General features: G+C 44.2%; 1 protein-coding gene across 1 annotated transcript in view; it reads right to left on the bottom strand.

The window, feature by feature from the left end:
• Positions 1–22,940, bottom strand: part of BRINP2 (bone morphogenetic protein/retinoic acid inducible neural-specific 2) — a 109,484-nt gene that overhangs the window by 41,314 nt on the left and 45,230 nt on the right. The window contains exon 2 of the mRNA XM_004688510.2: positions 12,119–12,471. Within this exon, the coding sequence (XP_004688567.1) occupies positions 12,119–12,393 (275 nt within the window). The 5' untranslated portion in view covers positions 12,394–12,471. The remainder of the gene's footprint in view (positions 1–12,118; positions 12,472–22,940) is intronic.

Here is a 22,940-nt window from a genome sequence, read left to right as displayed (position 1 = left end):
GAAGAGGTAAGTGAAGATGGTTCTAAGCTGGAAACCACAAATTTCAAATGTGGATGTGGATAGGGAAGAGGCAGGGGTTGCAACAGGCTGGTCATGCCAGAAAGCATGCAATTCTTTGAGAAGCCTTGGGAAAAGTGAGGATTCCCCACATATATCTAATCTGAATGAAAAAAAAACCCTCTATTTTCTCATCATAAACCTAGCACACATTTTCAGCTTTCCTTGAAGCACCAATACCTCTGATCTAGAACAGAATAACCCCCTTTTCTGATGTATGTCAGTGACCTAGAGCCACCATCACTAAACTCCAAGAACTGCCTAGAAAGCAGCTAGAGAAGTCTGTGAAGAGAAAAATGTCTGATCTGAGAAACTCCAGAATGGTGAGTGGTTATTGATCCGTGACAAAATTCTTGAGTACTTTAAAAGATGAGCGAGCAAGCAACTCCCTAGGAGCCAGAATCGGTTCAGGAAGAAGTTCTTATGTCAAGATAAATCTCTTATATTTTTTCTTTATGAAGAACGATGGCAAAGAGAGAACTGGGAAAAAGAAACAAGGACAGCTTGAAAAAGAGAATGTGAGAGGAGGGAAAAGAACTTGTAGAGGGAAGTGATAGAGGCCTAACCATCTAAGAATTCTGGAGAATAATAACTGTCTTCAAATGTCTAGAGACATGTTGTGAGGAAGAGGCTTTTGGACTTATCCTAGAGAAATAAAAGAAAACAGGACCAATAAGCAGAATTATGGGAAGAAAGCACTACGAATTTCAGCAAGACCTTTATTATGATTGGAGCTGCTGAATAGAAATTGGCTTCAGTGAATTCTTCAGGACTAGAACTCTGTAAGCCAAGGCTGGTTGGGCAGCTTCTCAGGGATTTGTATTTCCTTGGGCAGGAAATAGGTGGGTTTTTTTTTAAGTTTCCTTCTAATTCACAGATTCAAGTATCACTCTGCCTCCCCCCGTCATCAGCTGTCCTTGTACACCCATTGTGGCTTTGGGCTCTTGTCCCAAGCCAGCGACTCAACTAAATTTGTGGTTTTCAGATGGACTATTCTTTTCTGACAGTGTCATGCACACACCAGAGTGAACACTTCCCTACTCAGTGGGCCCAAAGAGGTGCTATTTTAGCCTCCAGACTCACAATTCCTTTATCAGGCTCCACTTGAGCACAAGTTTCCAGATGAAGGAGGCTTACATTCAAGGGCTTGCACATGCTCCATTCCACTCCATGCCGTCTTTATCAGAATCACAGTTTAGAGCATATGCAGAAACAGCTGCACAAGAGGCTGGCTCTTTGCTAAAGTTTACCTCTGTTACTAGTAAACCAACCTTTGCAGCCTTTGTTGAGGGATCATTAGGTGTTTACATGCCTCTGTGGATCCAGGAGAACTCAGTCCCCAAAGAGTCTTCCTTCCTGTCCCTCCTCCGTCACTAGCCTGTCCCCAGGTAAAGCAGAGGCTCTCCTGGCACACAGGGAAAATGAGGGTGTCTAATGAAGGGCTTGGCACAGCACTGCTTCTGGCTACCTCATCTTTCTCCCACCTGGGCCTCAACCCTGCCAGGGAAACTTTTTACTCACTCTGACTCATCCTGACATTCAGAATGTGTATGTTCTTCACAGGGAGAGGGAGAAACTGGCACATTTCTGGTCTCAGGTAGGAGCCTGTCAGGCTGGTAGAATCAGGGAAGCATAACATAGGTGCAGAGGGGACAACATACCTGCCCCATACCTGCCCCAGTTATGACATCTCCCCTATGCCTGCCCGGAGTATGACATTGCTCCCATTATCTGCCCAGGTATGACATCTCCTCCATACATTGCCCAGTGTCTGAAGGCCCAAATCTGCCTATGCCTATAAGTACAAGGGATAAAACTGTCTAGGTTCCAGTCACTAGCTATCTTTCACTGCTCCATCTGGCTCCACAATGTGCTCTGGATGCAAAGGGAACCAGAAGCATGCACCATTCTTGTCACCGTAAGAAAAGCTGAATTTGCGAAGTATGCTAATAAGCAGAGATATTTGCAAGCACCAAAGGTTTCTTCTGGCTGGAGCCTTCCTGTAGTGGCGTAGTGCTTACATCTCAGCGCTATCATAATTGCGGCCTGAGTTTGATCCCTGACCAGAGAGCTAGCCCACACCTGGTGCAGCAGACCTCTCCTGTCTCACCTGAGCAGTGTATTTCAGTCAGTCAGCCTGTTCTGCTTCCAACACTGTCTCTGATGGATCCTCTAAACCCCACCCCTGCACCTCTGGCCTATGCCCCAGCTTTTCTAGGCATATAAAATAAAATAAATCTCAAAAACAAAGTTTAAAAGAAGGTTTCTTCTGGCTTTATGAAACTATTCCTTGAAATATCAGTCACTTCCAAGTGGATATGTGTATTTATAAATCAGTAGCTGTCTGAGCCTAAAGTCAGAGGCTAGAGATTGACTTAACACTGAATTTTTATAAGCCATTGCCAGGCAAAAAATAAGATACTGCATTTTGAAAATGGCATTAAGTGTTCCTTCAGTTGAGGATGCGATTTACAGAAATTCAATTTATACTGCACCCATCTAGAAATGTACAGGGACAATGCAAAGCCGACACACGTAGGATTGGCTGTGAGCTAATTCTTCAGGAAGATGCATCTGTAGTTTCCTCCCACTAAGGGTTCCCCAGAGCCCAAGTGCAGCTGGAGAACTTTGGTGCAGAGTGTTTGAGTAGAATGAGCAACTGAAACCCATCTTCTGCATCCAAGGATCTGCCAGGATGCCAGAGGAAGAGCAGGACGGACAGAGAGCACACTGCTTACGTTGAAGGCACTATTTCTCCAAGTGACAAAAATCCTTGACTCAGACTATTTGATTCAATAATAGTTATTTAATGGCTGGATCCTCTATTAGTAAGTGCTGGCTCCTTCTCTTACCAATCATGTGATACTCTCTAAAACTCAACATCTTCATCTATAATATGTATTTGGAAAGGATCCCAATCACTCTTGGCTTTCCTAAGAAGACTTTAATGTACAAACACACACACAACTGAGAAAATGTTGGATAGATGAACACTCAGTGTTATTGTTATTTATTATTATTATATATTTAAGATATAGTTGTTAATATTTCATGGGATTAAAGGCATTTTTTGCTTTCTTTCTCTAAGTGAAATAGAAACTTTAGCCAACTCAGTTATCCTCATTGGATCACCCACTTTCTTTGCCCCATTAATCCTTCTGTCATAGGAAATTGGAGAAATGGAAGAGAGCCTACCATCTGGGGCAGCCTTCACAGACATACGTTGGGTGGCAGTGAACTGGGACCCTGCTCATGCAGGGCTGTCCTCTTTGGGATACCAACACCCTCCAATGGACAGTCCCTCGGGGCTTCTTCCTCTCGTTAGTTGCATGCTGCAGTCACCCCTCCATCTCTCATATCCTGTGGTGATTCTCCAGTTGCTTTACATAGAATTATCTCCAGTTGTCTCTAATGTGACTCCAGGGATCTGAATCTTTATCTCAGACTCCATGTCTAAAACTTCATTCCAGGGGCCCTCTCTGGTGGCACAGCGTGTTAAAGCACAGCGCTATGAAGTTGTCCACATCCACTGCAGCACTGAGTTCGATCCCTGGCCAGGGAGGTGACCCACATGGCGCAGCAGACCTCTCCTGTCTCTCCTGCTGCTCCCCTCAGCAGTGTATTTCAGTTTATCTGCCTGTTCTGCTCCCCATTCTGTCACTGGTGTCCTCTCACTCCCTGCACCTCTGGCCTGTACCCCTGTTCCTGCATACATAAATAATCTTTAAAAAATAAAAACTTCATTTCCAGCCCAGATTTGTGGTCAAAGGTCAGAATCCCTGTGAGCTCATTCACCTGGAGTGGAAGCTGAATGCCTGACATGGGAACTACACTCTGCACACGTGGCACCTTTTGTTGCTTCACAGACCACAGCCCACTGCTAATTGCTGGCTCTGGTTCTTCTTGCAGGGCAGAGCTCCCTGAGACTTGGGCTGTGTCTACTTCACAACAGTGTCCCCAGCTTTTGTGGGGGGTTGGGGGGAGTGGCTCACACAGATATTTCATAAATGTGGCAGTGAATAAATACCCCCATGTACAACTAATTTCTTAAGCTCCACAGATTGAAATCATTTCCTTGTTGATATATGGGAAGCCCTGAGGTGGGATCAATGTGGCTGAAGCTGAATAAAGAAAGAATTGAGACTCCCTGACCCAGAAAAAGCTCTTCTTTTGAAGAGGAAAAGAAGAAAGAATAAGAAAAGGCCATATGATGAGCCAATGTCCCTGTCTGCCAGCATCTGTGTCACGACAGCTTCTCGATGACTCCTACCTCACTCCTTTCTACAGCTACACTTCGCTAAGTAGCAATTCATTCATGAATAAAATTAATTATTTCTCAAAGCAAAAATTAATCCTCTTTCTCTCTGCCTGACTACCTCAAAATCTCACTCTTGAATCTCATCTGAAAACAAAACAGATCTCTCCTCTCCCCTTGGCTATTCTGGATTCTCCCTTCATTTTTTGAAGTTTAATTTTTATATTTTCTCCTCACTGGCCATCTTTGGAACCTTCTTTCAAGCCAGGATGGATAAACTGGGTGTAGATCCAAAAGACATGGAAAAAATCGGGACCATAGTCATTTCGTCCTGGGGACACCTGGCTCTAGCCCCTTGAGAGTTCATTCTGATGTGACATCTGTGGACTAAATCTGTCCATAACACTGTGAAGAAGTACTAAACGTCAGTGCTGTCACTGAAACTGGCCTGCTGAGTACCTGGAAATCCATAGAACCTGTTTTCTCTAATTTCTGGAACCTGCTGGAGTGCCCAGAAGAGTGCTTTATACAAAGGATGCTCCACAAATTCTGTGAGAGGACCAAAAGAGCAAATGCACAGTGTGGGAGGCTTACCCAGAATTCAGTTATGTTAGGTATAAATGATTATTTACACATGTTGTTGAACCGGGAGCTTTATGCCACCTTAATGCACTATCATTTTCTCACCTGGTAAGTACACACACTCCATTTTTTTCCAAGGCAGAACCAGAAGGAATGAACTGCTTTTGGCACTATCTTCTCCAGATATGCAGTTGCCTCTGCTTTATCTAACTCAACCCTCATGTAGGAAAATGACATGTCCCCCTGGGTAGAGCTTTTTGAAATTGCAGGCTGGAAGAAATCAACATCTAGAAAACGTTTTTGGCATTTTGGAGGGACAAGATATGGCTGAATAACAGCGGGTGACAACAGGAGAGGAAGGGACAGAGTCTTAAGCTACTTGACATTGGCATTAGCCACGTGGGACTGGCTGGTTGGCTTCTCAGCTACTTCGTGTTCTCATACCTGTGATAATGTGGCTCCTGTGTACCATTTCCCAGCAATCCCTGATGCTTTCTGCTCACTCATCAGATTTGACTTATACCCCACCTTTATTCCAGCTTTGCTTGACCTTGTTCTGCACTGACCAAGCATTTTGCCCAAATGCAAGTTTCTGTAGGTTCCATCATCTCAAGATCTGTGTCCTCTTTGGACATGGTTTATGAGTCAGAGCCTGTAGAATCATAAGCACAGAACGATGCTCAAAGAATGCATAGTGATTGGATATTGCTCATCTAATGCTCCAGAATTGTAGTTGCTTGTTTATATGTTACCCATCCTTGCTCCGGTGAGCTGTACACTTTCCTCATAACAGGAGCACCAGATAGGTCTGAGGCACAGGTTGGCATCCACATCAGAGAGGGAGAAAGATCGTACACAAGGACCAGACTCTGCAAGGCCTAATTCAAGGACCTCCGCCCGATAGAGTGCTCATCCACACATCTGGAATGAGATTCCTCATGTGAAGGCCTGATGCTGGCAACGGCCACGGTTACATGTGCCAGAGGTGCTGTACACATAGCACTGAACTCCCCGCTGGGGAAAATTTGAAACACTGTGCTCTCTCCTCCTACCTCCTCACTTTTGGGGGCTGAAAAAACAGTACCTGTGACCAGAACTACACATCACCACATTCTGCTCTCCTTTGAATCAACATCTTTGTGTACCATTCCTTCTTCCTTCCATCCCAACCAACAGAGGAGTTCAGAGACCCTCCAGCACGCTTGGTGCTGGCCCTTTCTCCAGACGAGCTAACCTCCTTCCTGCCCATGGTGAACCTGAGAACCGCCAGCCCCTCGCCATGCCTGCAGCCACGCGATAAGGTAGCCTTTCCTGCCTCAGCAGTTGTACAGAGTGCTCAGAAATCATTGGGATTTACCCAGGCCAACTGAGGTTGCCTTTGGTTGCCGTTTATTTATGTGGATTGTGATCTCTTAATTGGAGATGGTGCCTCTCCCAGGGTTCACTGTTTATCCAAATCAGTATTTGTTAGTCCGGGAGACGTGGTCCGGATAATAAATCAGCTCTGGAGCTCCTGTGTGAAGCTCACATCTGCTGTCTGCCTCCTCACCTCTCCCTCTCCCCAGAGGCACCCACCGGCTGGTTCTAGGCCCTCCAGCCTTTTGTGCTTTTAAACTTCTCTCCCAGCTGCTGGATCTATTCTGATGCACACATGTGCCTTGGCACTAACAACTCCTAAATTTAACCTCCCTTGACTACTATTCTATTTCCTTGTAATGTCTCCTGTAAAGATTCTGTCTTCCCATTCCATCTCTGGCCTTTCCTTCCCTACGCCCTTCTCCATCTCCCAAGCACTTAGCAAAATCGAATACAGTTTCTTCTCAAGCTTTAATGTCATACTGTTCTTCTGGGGCTCTTGTAAGAAATGCAGTTTCTGATTCCATAGGCTGAAGTTCTGTACTTTTTTGTCGGATCTCAAGTGATATTGTTGCTGCCAGCCCACGGAATATACTTGGGGGACTGTGGGTCAAATGTTTGGGTTTTCCCTATTTCTCATTTCCTGCCAACCCTTATTACTGTTTTCATCCTGAAAACCCATGGCATTGTTTCTTCTTAGGATTATCACTTTCATACCTGCTGAAAAAGGCTGGTACCTTGGTAGTTGCCTTCACCCGTCAATCATCTGCTCCCATCCCTGCCTGCCCTTATGGATGTTTCCAGAGATAACTGCTAAAGCACATTCCTGACACAACATGCCACTCTTGGTTTCCAACTTTCTTCTACCATCATTCTCCAAATTTGCTAACTTTGCCCAGAATATGATCAAAATCATGCTCCTTTTTGTTAAGGAGAGAATCTATTGAATTTCTTGTTGCTTTTTTTTTTTCTCCCCAAAAGACTTCTAATGGATTCCAGACCTTTCCTTTCTAAAAGAGAGGCAGCTAGAAATGGAAATAATAATGGCTAAGGTCAATAATTTGCTTTTCTCCCACCCACCAGACTATATACTCATTGTTCTGTATGGTTTCTAACTTTCTCTCTTAATTTTAATTTATTCTTTCCGAGTTTTAAGTGTTTCATCATAGTAACTTGGAGTTTTTCCAATCCCATGATTATCTCTCTATTAAAACCTTAATACAAAAAGAAATTAAAAAAAAAAAAAACCAGACTGCTCATTACTTTGATTTGTAGCAAAGAAAGAATGGAACATTACTGCTAGAGTGTTTCGAGAAACCATATTTACATTTGCATCAGCTCAATTTAGGCGCCTGATTAGGTTGGGTGTTATGATGAAGATGCACTTACCAGTCATAGGGAAGTGGTGTGGTCTAGAGTAATGAGCAGGAAACTTCGAGTCAGAAGCCCTGAGTGCTATTTCTGGCTGTGACCTCTCTGACCTTGCTCAAGTCCCTCTCACTGCCTGAAACCCTAATAGTTATCTGCCTCACAAGCTGCCATGAGCGACTGATAACTTGTGTTGTATTGAGTGTGGGCTATGGAGTAGTGAAATGGAGGGAGGAGTCACAAATGGAATTGGAGATAAGATTACTTCTGTAGTTCTTCCCACTGGCCAATTGAGAGCCAGCAGCTGAGAAGTGGGTTGACTGCTTAGTCTGGATCTGACAGGACTTGAGGATGTGGTAAGAGATGGGTCCAAGGGATTTAAAAGCTAGCCAGTGGAGTGAGATGCTTCAGGCCATTCTGTTATTGGGAAAGCTTAGCAAGACTGCATAGCATCTCTCTTCTTGACTGTTCATTCCATCACTGGGACTGGAAAGCTGGCAATGACTGGACTCTGTAGGACACCCTGGGGAAGGCTTTTTCAGATGACAATACCTGGTTTTAGGGAAAAGATACCTCTGTGATTCTAAAACATGCTAAAGCCAGCTACTTCCCTCTACTAATCCATAAGAGCAAAAGGAGTGTGCCTTAGGGAAGATTCTTTCATTCTTCAATTGAGTTCCTCTCCCAACAGAAAGATGAATTAAGGGAGGAGGTAAGATGAATATGTTTTAAAATGGAAAGCAAGAGAGCAATTTTTTTTCTCCCTCTAATATAGGTTGTCGAATGCTAAACTGTCAGCAGATGACATAACAAAGACAGTACGCCTGGCTGTTACCTCATTACCATTCTGCATCAGCTAATACTTGCTAAGCACAACCTAATAATAATAATAGGTAATACTTATTGAAGGCTATTCTAAATTCTCTACATCAATTTGCTCATTTACTTTTCACATCAATCTGTGAGGTGGGCACTCTTATCGATGTTCTGATTTTATAAGTAAGGAAAATGAGCAGCCAAAAAATAAATAATTTGTCTAATATATGTAGTGAGCAAATCAGTTGCAGTTCCAAGAGAAGGACCCAAGTTACTTGGTTCCAGAACTTTCACTCTGAAACACTTAAACCCACATGAATACAAATTTTCAGTGGAAAGAGAACAATCTCTTATGGCCTCTGGTTAGAGAGGCCAGAGCTATTCTAAAAAGAGCATTCATATCCCCCAAGAGAGCACACTCTGATACTCAAATAAGACCAGCTGGAATTTGGAGTTTGAGTAGAATATTACTGTACAATAGTTAGATCTGTTCACACAGCTGGAAGGAAGAGAGTCTCTCTCCTGATGTCAGAGAGAGCTTCATATGATCCTGCATCAGATACTTCAGCCTCAAAAAAAAAAAAAAAAAAAAAAAACAAATACTTCAGCCTCATTGGCAAGTCCTCTCTGTCCCCCCACCACAGTTTGTCTCTTTTCATGAATGGTACAAGTGGATACCATCTGATTTCTCTGAGCCAAAAGTTTTCTTAAAGAATCAAATGAAAGATTAATCTGTTCAAGACCCAATATTTTCCAACAAAGCATGCCTGACATTTTATGTAAGCTTTTCTTCCCCTGTCCTTCTGAAAAAAAATGCCCTTCTTATCATTGGGGATAACCTTCAATGCCTATTTTTCCAGTTTGTTGTAACCTGCTCTAGTAAGAATAAGCAAGGTCCTGAATCTTCCACAGGGATTTGCCCCTGGAGATAAAAGGGGAAAGGATAGGAGTAAATCCCACTGGGATAGCATTGCGTCCTATACAGGCACCCATGATCCACCATGTTGCATCCTCACTAAAGGCCACATTCCCAGAATGCTCCTGGAGCAGCCATGTGTGACCATGCCAGTCACCCCACCACAGGGTCACAAATCAGATGCCTCATTCCTGTCAGAATGACTGGTTACTGTTTCCCCAAGTACAGGTTCATGTGCAATAACTGACCCCAGAGAAACAGAACAGCACAGTGTGAGAGCTTGTCACATTAAATGATCAGAAAACCATTACCAACTGATGGAATGGTTGATGGTGCAGAAGTGATTACAGACACTCCCCATGCGCCAGCTCCGAGCTGCCACCCAGGCGTTCGGTGGCTGCCAGGCTTATGGCAGGGGCTTGATGAGAAGAAAAAATCTATCAAAGGAAGAAGGAAATGGATGGTCTATTCCCTCTCATAACTTTAGCCTTTTGAAGTGGATGGTAGTGTTGGAATTCCCAGCCTGACATTTCAGTTCCAATATACTTTAAAAATATATTGTTGCTGATAACAGTGCTTCAGAAAGATTTGGGATAAACTGAAAGTCTAAGGTAAATTAAATCTTGTTTTCTGAGACTGGAGGGATTCACTACTTAAGCACATCCTAGGGTAGATTTTCTCCTTTTTTTTTTTTTTTTTTTTTTTTTGTGAGATGAAGAAAATAATTTTTTGTGAAAGAGACATAGCACCTTGAATTTACCTTTTGGAAAATTTGGGGAAAGGACCTATGTCTAGATTCTTACATATCTACTGCAAGTTGAGTTAACCTCTTCTGTTCATCTGCTTTTACCTGGCATGCCCAGCTTGGGGGTGGGGCACACTGAGCCCCAGAGTTCCTTATGACTTTCCACTGTAGTCACTGGAGGAAGGCAATAACCAGAACCACCAAAGCAAAGTCACAGGCGCTACAATGCCTTCCAAGACCAGGCTGGATCAGGCCTCCCTGGTGGCCTAGGGGTTAGGTCTCAGCACTATCACTGCTACAGCCTGAGTCCAATCCCCAGCCAGGGAGCTCACCCACATGGCAGAGCAGGCCTCCCTGTCTCCCCTGCAGCTCCCCTCAGTAGTGTATTTAAGTAGACCCTATGTGTTCTGCTCCCCACTCTGTCTGGTGAATCCTCTCACCCCCGTACCTCTGGCCTACACTGCAGTTCTTCTAAGTCAAAAACAAACAAACAGACTGGATCTAAACACAATAGAAGTGAAGTGCCCCTGACAGGAAAGCCACACAGGCTTTCTGGGAGTGGGATTTTGTTTCTGGATACCTCTGCTCCCATGAAGTGCCAGCACCTCAAATACTTGACCTTGTTCCTTTGCTTCTGAGAGTGGGAATTATGTACCAGGTGAACTGCTCTATAAACGGTCATTCTCTTACCCTTTGAGAATCTTCCAATATGTAATAACCTAAAAACACATTCCTTCAATGACACACTAACCCAAGCAGGTTTCATGGCTATTACAGAGTAAAAAAAAAACTCTCAAAATCAGGAAAAAACAGCTTCTAAATATAGTTTAAGAACCCAAGCCCTGGTGTCTGGACTTACGAGCTAAACTGGCTCCACTATTTACTAGCTGTGTGTCACTGGTAAGTTCCTTTATATCTCTGGGCCTATTTCCTTGACCATAAAGGGGGAGAATAACTATTTTCCCATCAGGAGGATAAAATGAGTTAATGCACACAGGCAGACAAAGTGCTGGGTCTAGCAGGAGAGCCCAAAGGGGTTGGTTCACAGTCTACAAATATATCTGCCACAAAGTTGACAATAACAACTGCTAGATACTAAAAGACTGGGTGATTTTCTGGTATTGTTTCTCTTTGCATTTTTTTCCATGGTCTCTCTCTTTCCTTTCTTGCATTAGAAATTAACTTGGAATTAAAAATGAATGTCTTTGATGAAGGAAAAGAATCTCAGCAAAATTCCCAGGGTGGCAGGCAAAAGGGCATGGTGACAAGGGGACAATGAGCAGAGGACCCATAGGCCAGTGTGAACTCAGGGTGCATTTTCAAGAGCCCTGGGGCTCCTGGGTTGCCTGAGTTGAGGATTTAGAAAATCCCTCTGCTTTTGAAGTGTTGGGCCAGCACTGGAATATGTGCCTGTTTTATCCCACATGCAATAGGCCAGGCAGCGCTGTGTTAGACTTTCAGCTTTGATGCTCCTGGGCAAGGGCCTAAGGGGGCCATAGAGCCCATTTCCTGAGGAGAGGCAGCGGAGGCTGTGGTGTCGACAGCGCGAGGGCAGGCTGGCTGAACCTGTGGGCTCCCCGGACCTCTCAGACAGGAACTGAAGCTGCCCTGCCTTCATTTGCATGTCTAGGTAATTACAACTCATAAAAGTATCGAACCCATTAGTTAAAACCCAGCCCCACTGTTGCACTGTGACCTCCTGCCGCAGCCCGGGCCACACGTGGCCTCCATGCTGCCTGATTTGTCCTCAATTTATAAGCAGCACAACCTATAAATAGAAACCCTTTTGCTAAGTTCCCCAGGAGGCACCAGCAGGTTTTCCAGCTTGTATGTTTTCTTTCTTTTTATTTTTTTTTAACCAACATGGTAGGCTTATTTTCCCTGCCTTCTGCCCCTCTAGCTCATCTCTCATTCCCCAGTGGGCATTCCAGCTCATGGTGGTTAAGGGTCCTGCATATGGGCCAGGCATGCCCAGATTGAGTTCCAAGAGAAGCCTCTGTCTTGATGGCAAGTCCCCACTCACCTGTAGATCCTGTACCTGGTGGTGAAACCCTGGCGGTACCGCTCCATGAAGTCAGCATACTCCTGTGCACGGTGGAAGGGGCCCCGGTCTGTGAGCAGCCAATCCAGGGGGGGCTGGCTGGCCGAGGAGGCATGCTGTTCTGGGACCGCAGCCGCAGCCGTGGCCGAGACAGCCAACACCCAACCAGGAAGGCCCAGTGCCAGCAGGGCTACCCATGGGGCCGCCGCCGCCGCCGGCCAAAGCCCTCTAAACCGAGTGCCACACTGCCACCTCATGCTTCTCCCGGGAGGTTGGTGTCTTCATTCTCTCGCCACACTCTCCACCTCTGTGCTGCTCCTCCAGGGCTCCTGGAACTAGAGAACAAGGAGGCATGTCAGCTGAACACCCTGGACAGCACCCATCCTAGACAGCCTTTATCTTAGTAACACATCTTTATTCCAGGCATTGAGTGAAGTGCTGGACGTGCATTGCATTTAAGTCTTAAAATAATCCTACAGGAAGTACCATTGTCAACACTTTACAAATGAGATGAGAGTTAGCAAGATGAAGAAAGTTGCTTTAAGTTCACGCAGCTTTTAGTTGAAAGGAGCCAGAATTTTGAATTCTGGTGGTTTGACTCTTAGCCTGTATAGCATGCTATTCCCGTGTTCTTGTGTTCATACCCTCAAAGGTTGTAGGCCACCTTTAGAAATTCCTTATTTTCAGGTACACAGCATCCCTGTTTCTCACATAGAAAACTGTAAGACAGGGCCCTCCCTGGTGGCACAGCAGGTTAAGCACAGCAGTAAGAAACTGAAGCCACTTCAATATGAGTTTGATCCCCAGTCCCGGAGATGACCACATGGCACAGCAGACCTCTCTAGACCTGCTGCTCCCCTCAGCAGTGCACTTCGTCAGTCACCTGTTCTGCTCCCCACTCTGTCTCTGGTGAACCCTCTCACCACCCCTGCACCTCTGGCCTGTACCCCGTTCTGTATGTACAAATAAACCTTAAAACAACAACAAAAAAGAAAGCTGTAAGTCAAAGAAGCTAAGAGATTCCTTCGCTGTTCTGAAACTGGGTGACTTTGGATAAATCACATCCCTTTTCTGGGTTTTCTTTTCACTTATAGAAAATAGAGATTTGACTAAATATTAGCTAAGCCTTCTCCAACTTTGAACAGCTGACCCATTCCTTTACAGAGGGTCACGAGGGTCTGGAACGAGAATGGGAAATCAAGCAGCCCAAATGCCATCATGGGAGCCTGGACATAAAGGATACCTGTGTGTTCTCTCTCTCCTCACCAAGCAGCAGCAAACCTCCTGAGGACAGAGATATGTCTGGCTCTTATAGCCTCCTATCCTACTCCTGAGAGTGCAAAGCAGGCTTTCAAGATCCTTTTGAAAGGAATGAAGGATGATGGCATTCCTGTTCTTTTTTGATGTGGAGGGAAAGAGCTAGGAAAAAAAAAAAAAGTAGTACCTTATTTCTTCAAACTCCTGGCTGCCTGTGACATGCCACAGGTGTTTGGTCTCCTGTGTCTGCATTTTGCCTAGGGAATAACCGTCACCTTAAAAAACCTCCGGGCAGATCAGAGGGGGGCTGATTTTATCCTGTGGGGGTTCTTACAATTGCAATCATTTTTCAGTCTCTAATTTCTGACACATGCAGTGAGTCTTCTTTTACTACCACTTCAGTGTGTTCTAGGGATGTCTTCCAGCCCCCAGCACCTGTAATTTGTTTCTTGAGAATGTTCCCTGACTTCTAAAGCCCAGAAATAATCTCCTGGGGATGCGGCAGGGGGTGGCAATTGCCTGGTACTTTGATTTCTGAAAGGGCAAGCAAAGTGGACTTCAGAATTCAATTCATACCCGCTTCCGGAGTTCCCCAGGGAATTCTGGGATGGCTCCAGTTCAGCTACACCATAGACTTCCCTTGGATTAATGTGCACCCTGAACTGGCCATTCAGAAGCTGGAATGATGTAATAATCCAGGGTATTCCCTGCCTTAGTTTGAGAGATCCAAGCCTCAGCATTTGCATAGGAATGTTTTCCAAGGAGTTGCAGTCCCTCCCTGCTCAAAGGATGGGAGAGACAGCAGCAAGAGTGGGCCCTTCAGTCTCTCCTCTCTTCTACTAGTTAGTAGGAACTGGTCATCTACTACATTCTGGGTGATTCTGAGAAGTTGCTCCATTCTCAGAATCACTTTGTTTATAGAAGCATTATTATTACAAATTTACATTTCATTGGGACTCAGAGGAGTTGGGCAGGAAGATGTGGAGGTAGCATATAAATGTAAATGTGGCTATCTGTCCAGACCTTGCTAAAAGAATGTTGTGCTAACTGAGGAAAATTCCAGCAAGCAGAAAGACAGAACCTCACTTCATGAGCTGGTTGAGACAGGGCTGCAAGAAGAAGAATGAAGCAACACCTGCCTACTGGATCGTGAAGCAGTGTAAAATTCTAATAGCTAAAATAGGCAATAATGGAACACATATCAATGAAATAGAATAGATAGTTCAGAAATTGATTTTATTATTCTTATGGAACTTAGTAGATTTTAAAAGCATTATAAACTAACTGGGTGGAGGTAAAACATTTTATAAATCATATTGAGAAATCAGTTCTAGAGGGATTTAAAAGTTAACTATAAAAAATAAATTCATAGAAGGTAGACAAGTCCTTAAGTATTACTAATAAGACTAGATTACTTTTAATTCAAAGGGGGGAAAGGTCATAAACTTAGAGGAATCAATTTGTAAATGGGGAGCTAAAAATTGTTTAATAGAATGTAAAATGATGAGGATGCCCAAAATATTTCTCATTTAATGATCCAGGCACTCATTTATTGAGAAGCATAAATTGAGGACACCCAAGTGCCAACCACTATCTGAAGCTTTGACAACACAAAAGCAAGGGTTCTTATATTATCTGAAACTCGACTGTTAGTGATTAATTCCTCTTATAAAACTGTCCGTTGGTAAAGACATGTTGATGAAGGGCAGTTGAGGATGCTCAATTTTGGAGATCAGGGCTACTTGACACAGCAGGCCACATAATGTTCATGGAGGAAGACACATACAATGGTGGAGGAACACTGGAGGGCAGGATCTAAAAGACACCCTGAGGGCCCTCCCCGGTGGTGCAGTGGCTTAGAGCGCAGCATTGCATGCTGGCTGCAGCCCCTTCACTGTGAGTTCAATCCCGCCCAGGAGGTCACCCACATGGCACGTGGCACACCCCTCCTGTCTCGCCTGCTCCTCCCCTCAGCAGTGTACTTATTCAGTGAGCCTGTTCTGCTCCCCACTCTGTCTCTGGTGAATCATCACACCACCCCTGCACCTCTGGCCTGTACCACAGTTCTAATGCATAAATAATTTAAAATCTTGATTAAAAAAAAAGAAGAAAAAAAATAAAAGACAGCCCAAGATCACTTTGTCTTTCTGAACATGCCCAGTGGAACCCCCTCCCTGAAGTGTGGGCATAATATGATGGGCTACAATTCCTGGAATCAGATCACTAATCCATTGACTTTGAGTTCATCAAATTGGAAAATACCTGGAGTGGGCCTGACATAATCAGGCAAACACTTTCTTTTTTTTTTTTTTAGGTTGAAAAAATCAGAAAGACAAACTCCTGCTGGCCTAGAAGAAATCCAACAGCTGTGCTGTGACCTGTGTAGGTGGGGAACATGTGGCAAGGGGTTACAGATGGCCTCTGGGGATTGAGCAACATCTGAGTACGGACCTGGGGTCTTCAGCTGGACCATCACAAGGAAACGACTCTACCAGCAACACGAGGCTGGAAGAGCACCCTGCACCACACGGAATTCCTTCCTGGCTGCCATCTTGGTCTGTCTGGTAAGACCCCAGGGCCCAGCTAACTGTGCCTGGATGCTTGTTCCACAGAAACTGTGACAGAGTAAATTTGGGTTGTTTTATACCACTAAGTTGGTGTAAACAGCAAAATAACACAAAAATAACAATACCTTTCTCCTATCTATAAAAGGTCTGGCTTTGAAAAAGGGCTCTTGTGTTCCCAGAAAACCAGCTGTTATCTTTAGCATGAGACAAAGTTGGCGTGTCTGTTTCTTGAGCAGAGCAAATCTGATCACCTCCACAAAATCTGACCATTTCCTCTGAGACACACCACACCCTCCTGCCCTAGGATCAGAGGCCAGGCCTGCTGCTTGGTATTTCCACCATACATACCGAATAGATCCTCAACATTGTGTGAGAAATCAGTTCCTCATGTTTCATGGAGGCATCAGTGATGATTCGTGGCCTGGCCCACCATGGACCCTCCTGGTGCCTGGCTCTGGAATTCATCTACTCATCCAGGGATTTTTTTTTTTAAGATTTATTTATTTATGCACACAAGAACTGGGGTACACCAGAGGTGGGGGGGTGAGAGGATTGATTAGAGACAGATGAGAAGCAAAACAGGCAGACTGACTGATATACACTGCTGAGGGCAGCAGCAGGCAGGTCAGGAGAGGTCTGCTGGACCATGTGGGTCACCCTCCTGGCCTGGGATGGAACTCATGCTACAGTGGCTACAGATAACTTCATAGTGCTGCACTTTAACCCACTGCACCACGAGGGAGGGCCACATCCAGGGTTTTCTAAGGACAGGTGAACACATATGTGTGAGGAGCTGTGTGCTCTTTGAAAGAAGCGAACTATATTAAGGCGACGTATGCTTCTTGTCATTCTCTGTTTGTAATTATGCTTTTTCAGAGCTCACAATGTGCTGGAACCTGCCTGGTTAGGGGAGTATCAGCTTTAGAATCAAATGGTTTTGATTGCTGGGCTAAGTCTGCTGAGCGCAGCAAGAAAGCCTGAATCAGTGCTGACTGCTCCTCTGAAAACTAGCCTCGAATCCTATGGTTTCCGCTTCACTGGTTTCCCTCAGGATCTGAAAACGTTTTGACTAAAAAAATCCTTTTCAAAAAAGAAAAGTTTTAAACAGGTTTCAAAACTTCCTTTAAAAAGAAAGCCCTAGAACTTATTCCCTCGCCTTTAAAAAAAAGACAAAATAATTTGCTGCATTGACAGTTGTATAAAAATTAGTCTTTTTAAGGGGAATAACTTTGGGCCATTTCCTGTTTATGCTCCACAAATAATATCACTAGAAATTTTATAATGGCAACTTGCCAAGCAAATTGTAGCTGCGTAAATTCTCAAGAATTCTAGAAGCACGGCTAATGTCAAGCAGGTTAAAATGAGAACCATCCTGATGAAGCTGCCATTTACGCTTTTGTCCTAACGCTGACTACCAGCCAAACCTACATGATATATGTGAGTCTGTTAAAGGAATAGCTAACCTCACTCCTTGATGAAAAAATATAAACTTATTTGTAAAAGCCAAATAATTTCATTTACTTAGATCATACTTGAGACAAAGCTTCAGACCTACAATTAATAATAATAATAATCAGCTTTGGATCAAAGGTACTAATAAGTCATGAGTTTTGCTCAAATCTGCTATTAAGCTGGAGATTAAATGGGTCACCATTTTGTGTAGATATCCATTGCTCATGTAGTAAATCTTTGCAAGTAAGAGAGAAATAGAGGTCTCCTCTGAAAGCTGTTGCAAAGAAGGAATCATGAAGGAGAAGTTAAGGCTATGGATAAGCTATTGTGAACAGCAAAATGGGAAGTTATTAAATTTAACAACATTTTTTAGTGTTTTTAACAGTTATTATTAGGAAATGCCAGTAAAAATTACTTAGTAGGGGCCCTCCCTGGTGGTACAACAGGTTAAAGTACAACACTATGAAGCTATCGGCAGCCACTGCGGCATGAACTCCATTCCCAGCCAGGGAGGTGACCCACATGGCGCAGCAGACCTCTCCTGTACCACCCGCTGCCCCCCTCAGTAGTGTATTTCAGTCGATCTGCCTGTTCTGTCCCCCACTCTGTCTCTGGTGAAACATGTCACCCCCATAACTATGGCTTGTACTCCAGTTCTTGTGTGCATAAATAAATCTTTCAACAGAATCACTAAATATTTGGTTGCTAGTGACTACTGATGAAATACAGACAGTACAATTAGACTCAGTCTTCATCTTCAGGATTTTGTTTCCCTTTAATAGATGAGCAGACTGAGGTGAAGAATAAGATGAACTTCAGTGGCAGAGCCACGTCTACCTAGTATGGATCCTATAGATTTTCACTTCACTGTTCCATTCACATGGCTTTCAGTCATCAAAACCTGTAGGATTTGTTACTTAAAAGTTGATACCCTTGGCACATGGGGGATTTGGTGATGGGAACCCCAAGGGGATTACAGCTGAGATGGAAAAAATACACAAAATGATGTAAAACTGAACATATTATTTTTTTAAAAAAATCATAGGAACCCCCCCCCCAAAAAAAAAGGAAAAAAAAGTCGGTGTCTTTGGATAAATTACTCCATTGTCAGACAGTTAAGTTGGAAAAATTGTTTAAATGCTAAGATGATCCCTGGCCAATGCCAAGTGTCCTGATACTGCGCAAATATAAGGGTCATAGACATTAGGGTTATACTTTTCTTTGGAAGGAGGTTCTATGTTTCAGAAAGGGGTCAGATATCAGACGAGAAAAGTATAAAGCAGAAATTCTTGCCTCTTGGAGCAGTGACATTAACTAAAATGATTAGGCAGTGACATTAAATAAGTTCTCAAGCTATTTGAGTGGCTAATTGGCCAAAGTCTAGTGAAGAGATGTTTTCTTGAATAAATCTGACAGTTTCTGTGGTTAAAATTAACAGAAAGTGTTATTTACTCTTGTTATTTACCACATTTTGATGCAAAACTTCTTGATTTGACTAGAAAAAATGGGAAACAGGAGAAACACAGGAAATTCTAGAGTGGAGATTCCTTAAGGCCTGGGGAGTGCTGTCAGTTCAGATCCATGCCTTACAGCCATGGATCTTGGTGGGGTGACCTATCAATCTCAACAAAGACTAACCACAGCTTCCTGCCCTCATCATGTGACCTGGGTGCTCTTCCTAGCACTTCAGCAAGGGCCACGTGAACCCAGGCAGAGTCACACCCCAAATGCCACTGATGTCTCAGGCTCTAAGAGCTGACCTCCAACTTTACCCCAGCTCTCGCCAGCCACATTCAATGCATTTCCCACCTAGACCAGAAAGGACTTAGAATAGGTGAGGCACGTGTGAGGTTATGCTCCCTGCATAGATTCAGGTTAACAATATTAATGATCATTTGTGAAAGTAAGGGCTCATCATAATTACTGTTTACTAAGTGTACTCACTTTCATCTGTGACCTTTAACAAAAGAAGCAGGGAGAGGCAAAGGGACTTCCGGAGGTCATGCCATAAAGAAGCAGAAGTGAAACCAGATATTCTGGCTCAAAGACTCAGAATCCCCTACTCCTCTTCTTCACTCACCTGTGACCACTGAACAATCAGGTTTTAAACAATTTCTGTGTACAAGGAGTGTCCTAGGTGACGGGGCTAAATAGTAACAAAACCCTTACCCTCCTAGAGCAGGAATAAAATTAGGAGTAAGAATCCTGCAATGAAATTAAAAGAATATTTGATATTCTCTCTCTTTCTCTCTCTCTCTCTCTCTCTCTCACACACACACACACACACACACAGCTTTAGTGACACTAGATCTTGTAGGCTCTGTCCCCTAAGGTCCACAAATTTATAGATTTCTGTTGTGGGGTAACCAGCCCTTCACTTAACCAAGGACAGATTCATCTGTCAGTTACAGGCTTCATACTTGCCTGCTGGTGTCCTTGGCACTTTCCTGGGAGACAGGCTAGCTGACAGGCTTGCTTAGAGCCTGGTGTGATCAAGTCTGGGACACAGTGCTCAGACCCGGGAGGGCCCTCTGCCCCTGATCTTCCCTTGGGGACAGGGGTCACCAGTGAAGAGAAAGAAGGCAACCTCCGGATGAGAAGTTGTGCATTTCAGAGCTTTTGAAACCTGATTCTCAAGCAAATTAACCTTCCTCAGAAGCAGCGTTATGCTTCTTTAAGAAGCTTCAGAAAAATTTTTTTTCTGATCCCTTATATTCCTTCTAAAAGTGAAACCATCCAGCATTTTCCTTTTTCTTTCTAGCTTATCCCACTGAGCATGACCCCTTCCAGTCCATCCATGTTGCTGCAAATGTATGAGTTTATCTTCTTTTGGAAAAAAAAAAAAGTAATTGTAATAAAGTAAACACCAAAATCAAATCAACAGACAACTATAAACAAGAGACACTCTGCAATGGGGAGAGGGGGATAGGACCAGGGAAGAGCACACGGGTGAACTGATGGTGGGAATTCCATGAGGACTACAACCGAGATGAAAAAGCATACATTGTACAAAAATGAATAATGATGTAAAAATATTAAAAATTTTAAAAATATAGCTCATAGGAACCACCTCATCCAATATTTGGTTTATTCAGTCGTTTGCAGATGAGAATATGGAAGCCCGAGAATGTAAAATCTCTCCTAAAATATGTGCACTCCTCAGTCTTCCGGGTCCCTACAAGTCTCCCATGCCCCCTATAGTCCCTTTATGCCCCTGGGTGTTAGTGCTCTTCCCGGGACTCCCAACCGTGGCTGGGCCTGTGCCCAAGTTCCCTCTTCCCTGCCTTTCTGCTTAGTTCCCACCTGCCTGCATTTTTCTCGGTCTCACTAAACAGGGTCTTGTACCCCCACTGACTCCTGCACCTCTAGCACTCAGCTCCCTGCTTTCTGCTGTAGGAGTTGACAGACCTCTAAGAATTGCCAACTTCTGAAATGTGCCACCCGCTCCTGAAGTCCTCCCCTGTGTGGCGCCCATTGACCACAATAGCCTGAGTCAGGGCATTGGGCTCCTGCCCCACCATGCTCAGCCATGTCCCTCTGTGCATCTACTGAAACTGGCTTAGACATCCGCTGCACACCTCTGGCAAACAGCTGGTTCTGTCCTGTCGAGATGAAGTCTCTTCTCTCCCTTCCTCCTTCCCACCAAACTGACTTGCTCTGCTTAAGCCTCAGCTCACTTCCCAGTAGCATAAGCCTCTGTACACACAGAAGATAGTAGAAGTGTTTCTCCCAGGCTGGGGAAACCAAAATAAACCTAAGCCCATCACGGAGAGATGGATCATGACCGTGTGGACTGAGAGCACCTCTCCATGTTGTGCTTGCTCCTGGCCTTCTGCCAGACCTGTCTCCAAATATGAACTTTTAGCCTGAGCTCTGCCCTCACTGGGCCTTGACACAGACCAGAATGTAAAGAGATAATGCTGGGAGCTGTGGCAAACAGCACAGAGCTCCTGAGAGGTTCTGCAGCTGTGACCAGCAAACACATTGTTTCCGGGATTGTGTTTGTAAATATATGAGCTGCCCGACAGCTTGTGGAATTAAATATAGATGCTACATCACAAACTCTAGCTAAAATAAACTATATGCTTCTCAATGAATGTCAATAAGTACACTGAGAACAAATCTTTACCCCTTTCTGTAGAATGGTTCAAATACCCCTCCCTAACGGGGCATGTTTGGGAGGAGGAGGCTATTTTGGTTTTGGCATTTTTGATGACTGCAGCTGCTTTTCCAACCTATTAATTGGCACTGAGGAGGTTAGGCAGGTGGGGGCCAGAGAAGGTGGCTGAGGAGGCACTGGGGAAACATCAGTAATGTGACTGCTTTGGACCAGTGTTGGGGAAGCAGAGCCAACTTGTAGGTTAAGAGATGATGTAGATAAGTACAGTCACCTCTACGGATTGCTGGCCCCAGGCACCGCGTCATGGCAGGGGCCCACTGGTAGTTTTGAAAGACCTGATGGAGAGCAGGCTTACCCACCACTTCAGGTCCTCTCTTTCTTTCTCCAGTCAATGGTTTACCTCCTTGCCTGACTTGATTTCTACAAGGTGCTTGCATCGGAGCTCCCTCTTGACTCCATAATGGCAGGTGACCAGAAGGTGGCTTTCACCCCCAAGGCAGAGCCAGGCAGGAGTTTACTGTGCATGCTCCTGCAGTCTTGAGCTGAGAGGCCTATTGCCATGCAGTTCTGGGCACTGATACAAAGCTCTCACTGTCTACCCAGACCTGTGAAACCTTTAACCTATGAAGTGGTGCTAGATGAGGGTGCAGTGGATTTAGGGCAACTTTACTGTGGTCCTGAGAAGTTAAGATTTTACTTGTGTTGATCGTTTTGAATTTATGCAATTGGATTTCAATCCAAATCTTTGAATGTTTTCCTGACTTGCTTTTGGTGTTTGCTTTATTCCTCTCTGATTTTTTAATACCAAGATCTATCTCCAGCAAAGCGTATAGGTTGGAAATAGCAGGACGTTGTGATTTGGGCACTGTCTAGTTCTTGAGCCCCTCATGTGGAAGAACTAGAATAATTCTTTTTTTAAAAAAAAGCTTAATTCAGAGATTTGGGAAGACATTCACTGCCATTACTGCCTACACTATTTTTTTCTACAAATCAAACTCTTTTTAAAGTGTATTAATAGGGACCTCCTTGGTAGCTCAAAGGGTTAAGTCTCAGCACTATGCAGCAATCCACAAATACTCCAGCATGATCCTCAGCCAGGGAGGTGATCCACAGGGCACAACAGACCTTTCCTGTCTCGCCTGCTCCTCCCCTCAGCAGTGTATTTCAGTAGATCTGCCTTTTCTGCTCCTCATTCTGTTTCTGGTGAATCCCCTAGCACTGCCCGCCCCCCCCCACCACCTCTGGACTTTATAAAGCCCCATTCTTATATGCATAAATAAATAAATTTTAAAAATAAAGTATACTAGTGAATTTCCCACTTCTTTCATTTTGAGAAAGAAAATAAATAGCTACTTATTTATCCAAAATATCTGTTGGTTTAAGAACATTTCATTTAGTATCGACATAA

This window comes from Condylura cristata, unplaced genomic scaffold (genome assembly GCF_000260355.1).
Source record: "Condylura cristata isolate star-nosed mole 26May11 unplaced genomic scaffold, ConCri1.0 scaffold00024, whole genome shotgun sequence".
Classification (NCBI taxonomy): Eukaryota; Metazoa; Chordata; class Mammalia; order Eulipotyphla; family Talpidae; genus Condylura; species Condylura cristata.
This window is presented reverse-complemented; position numbering and strand designations above follow the sequence as displayed.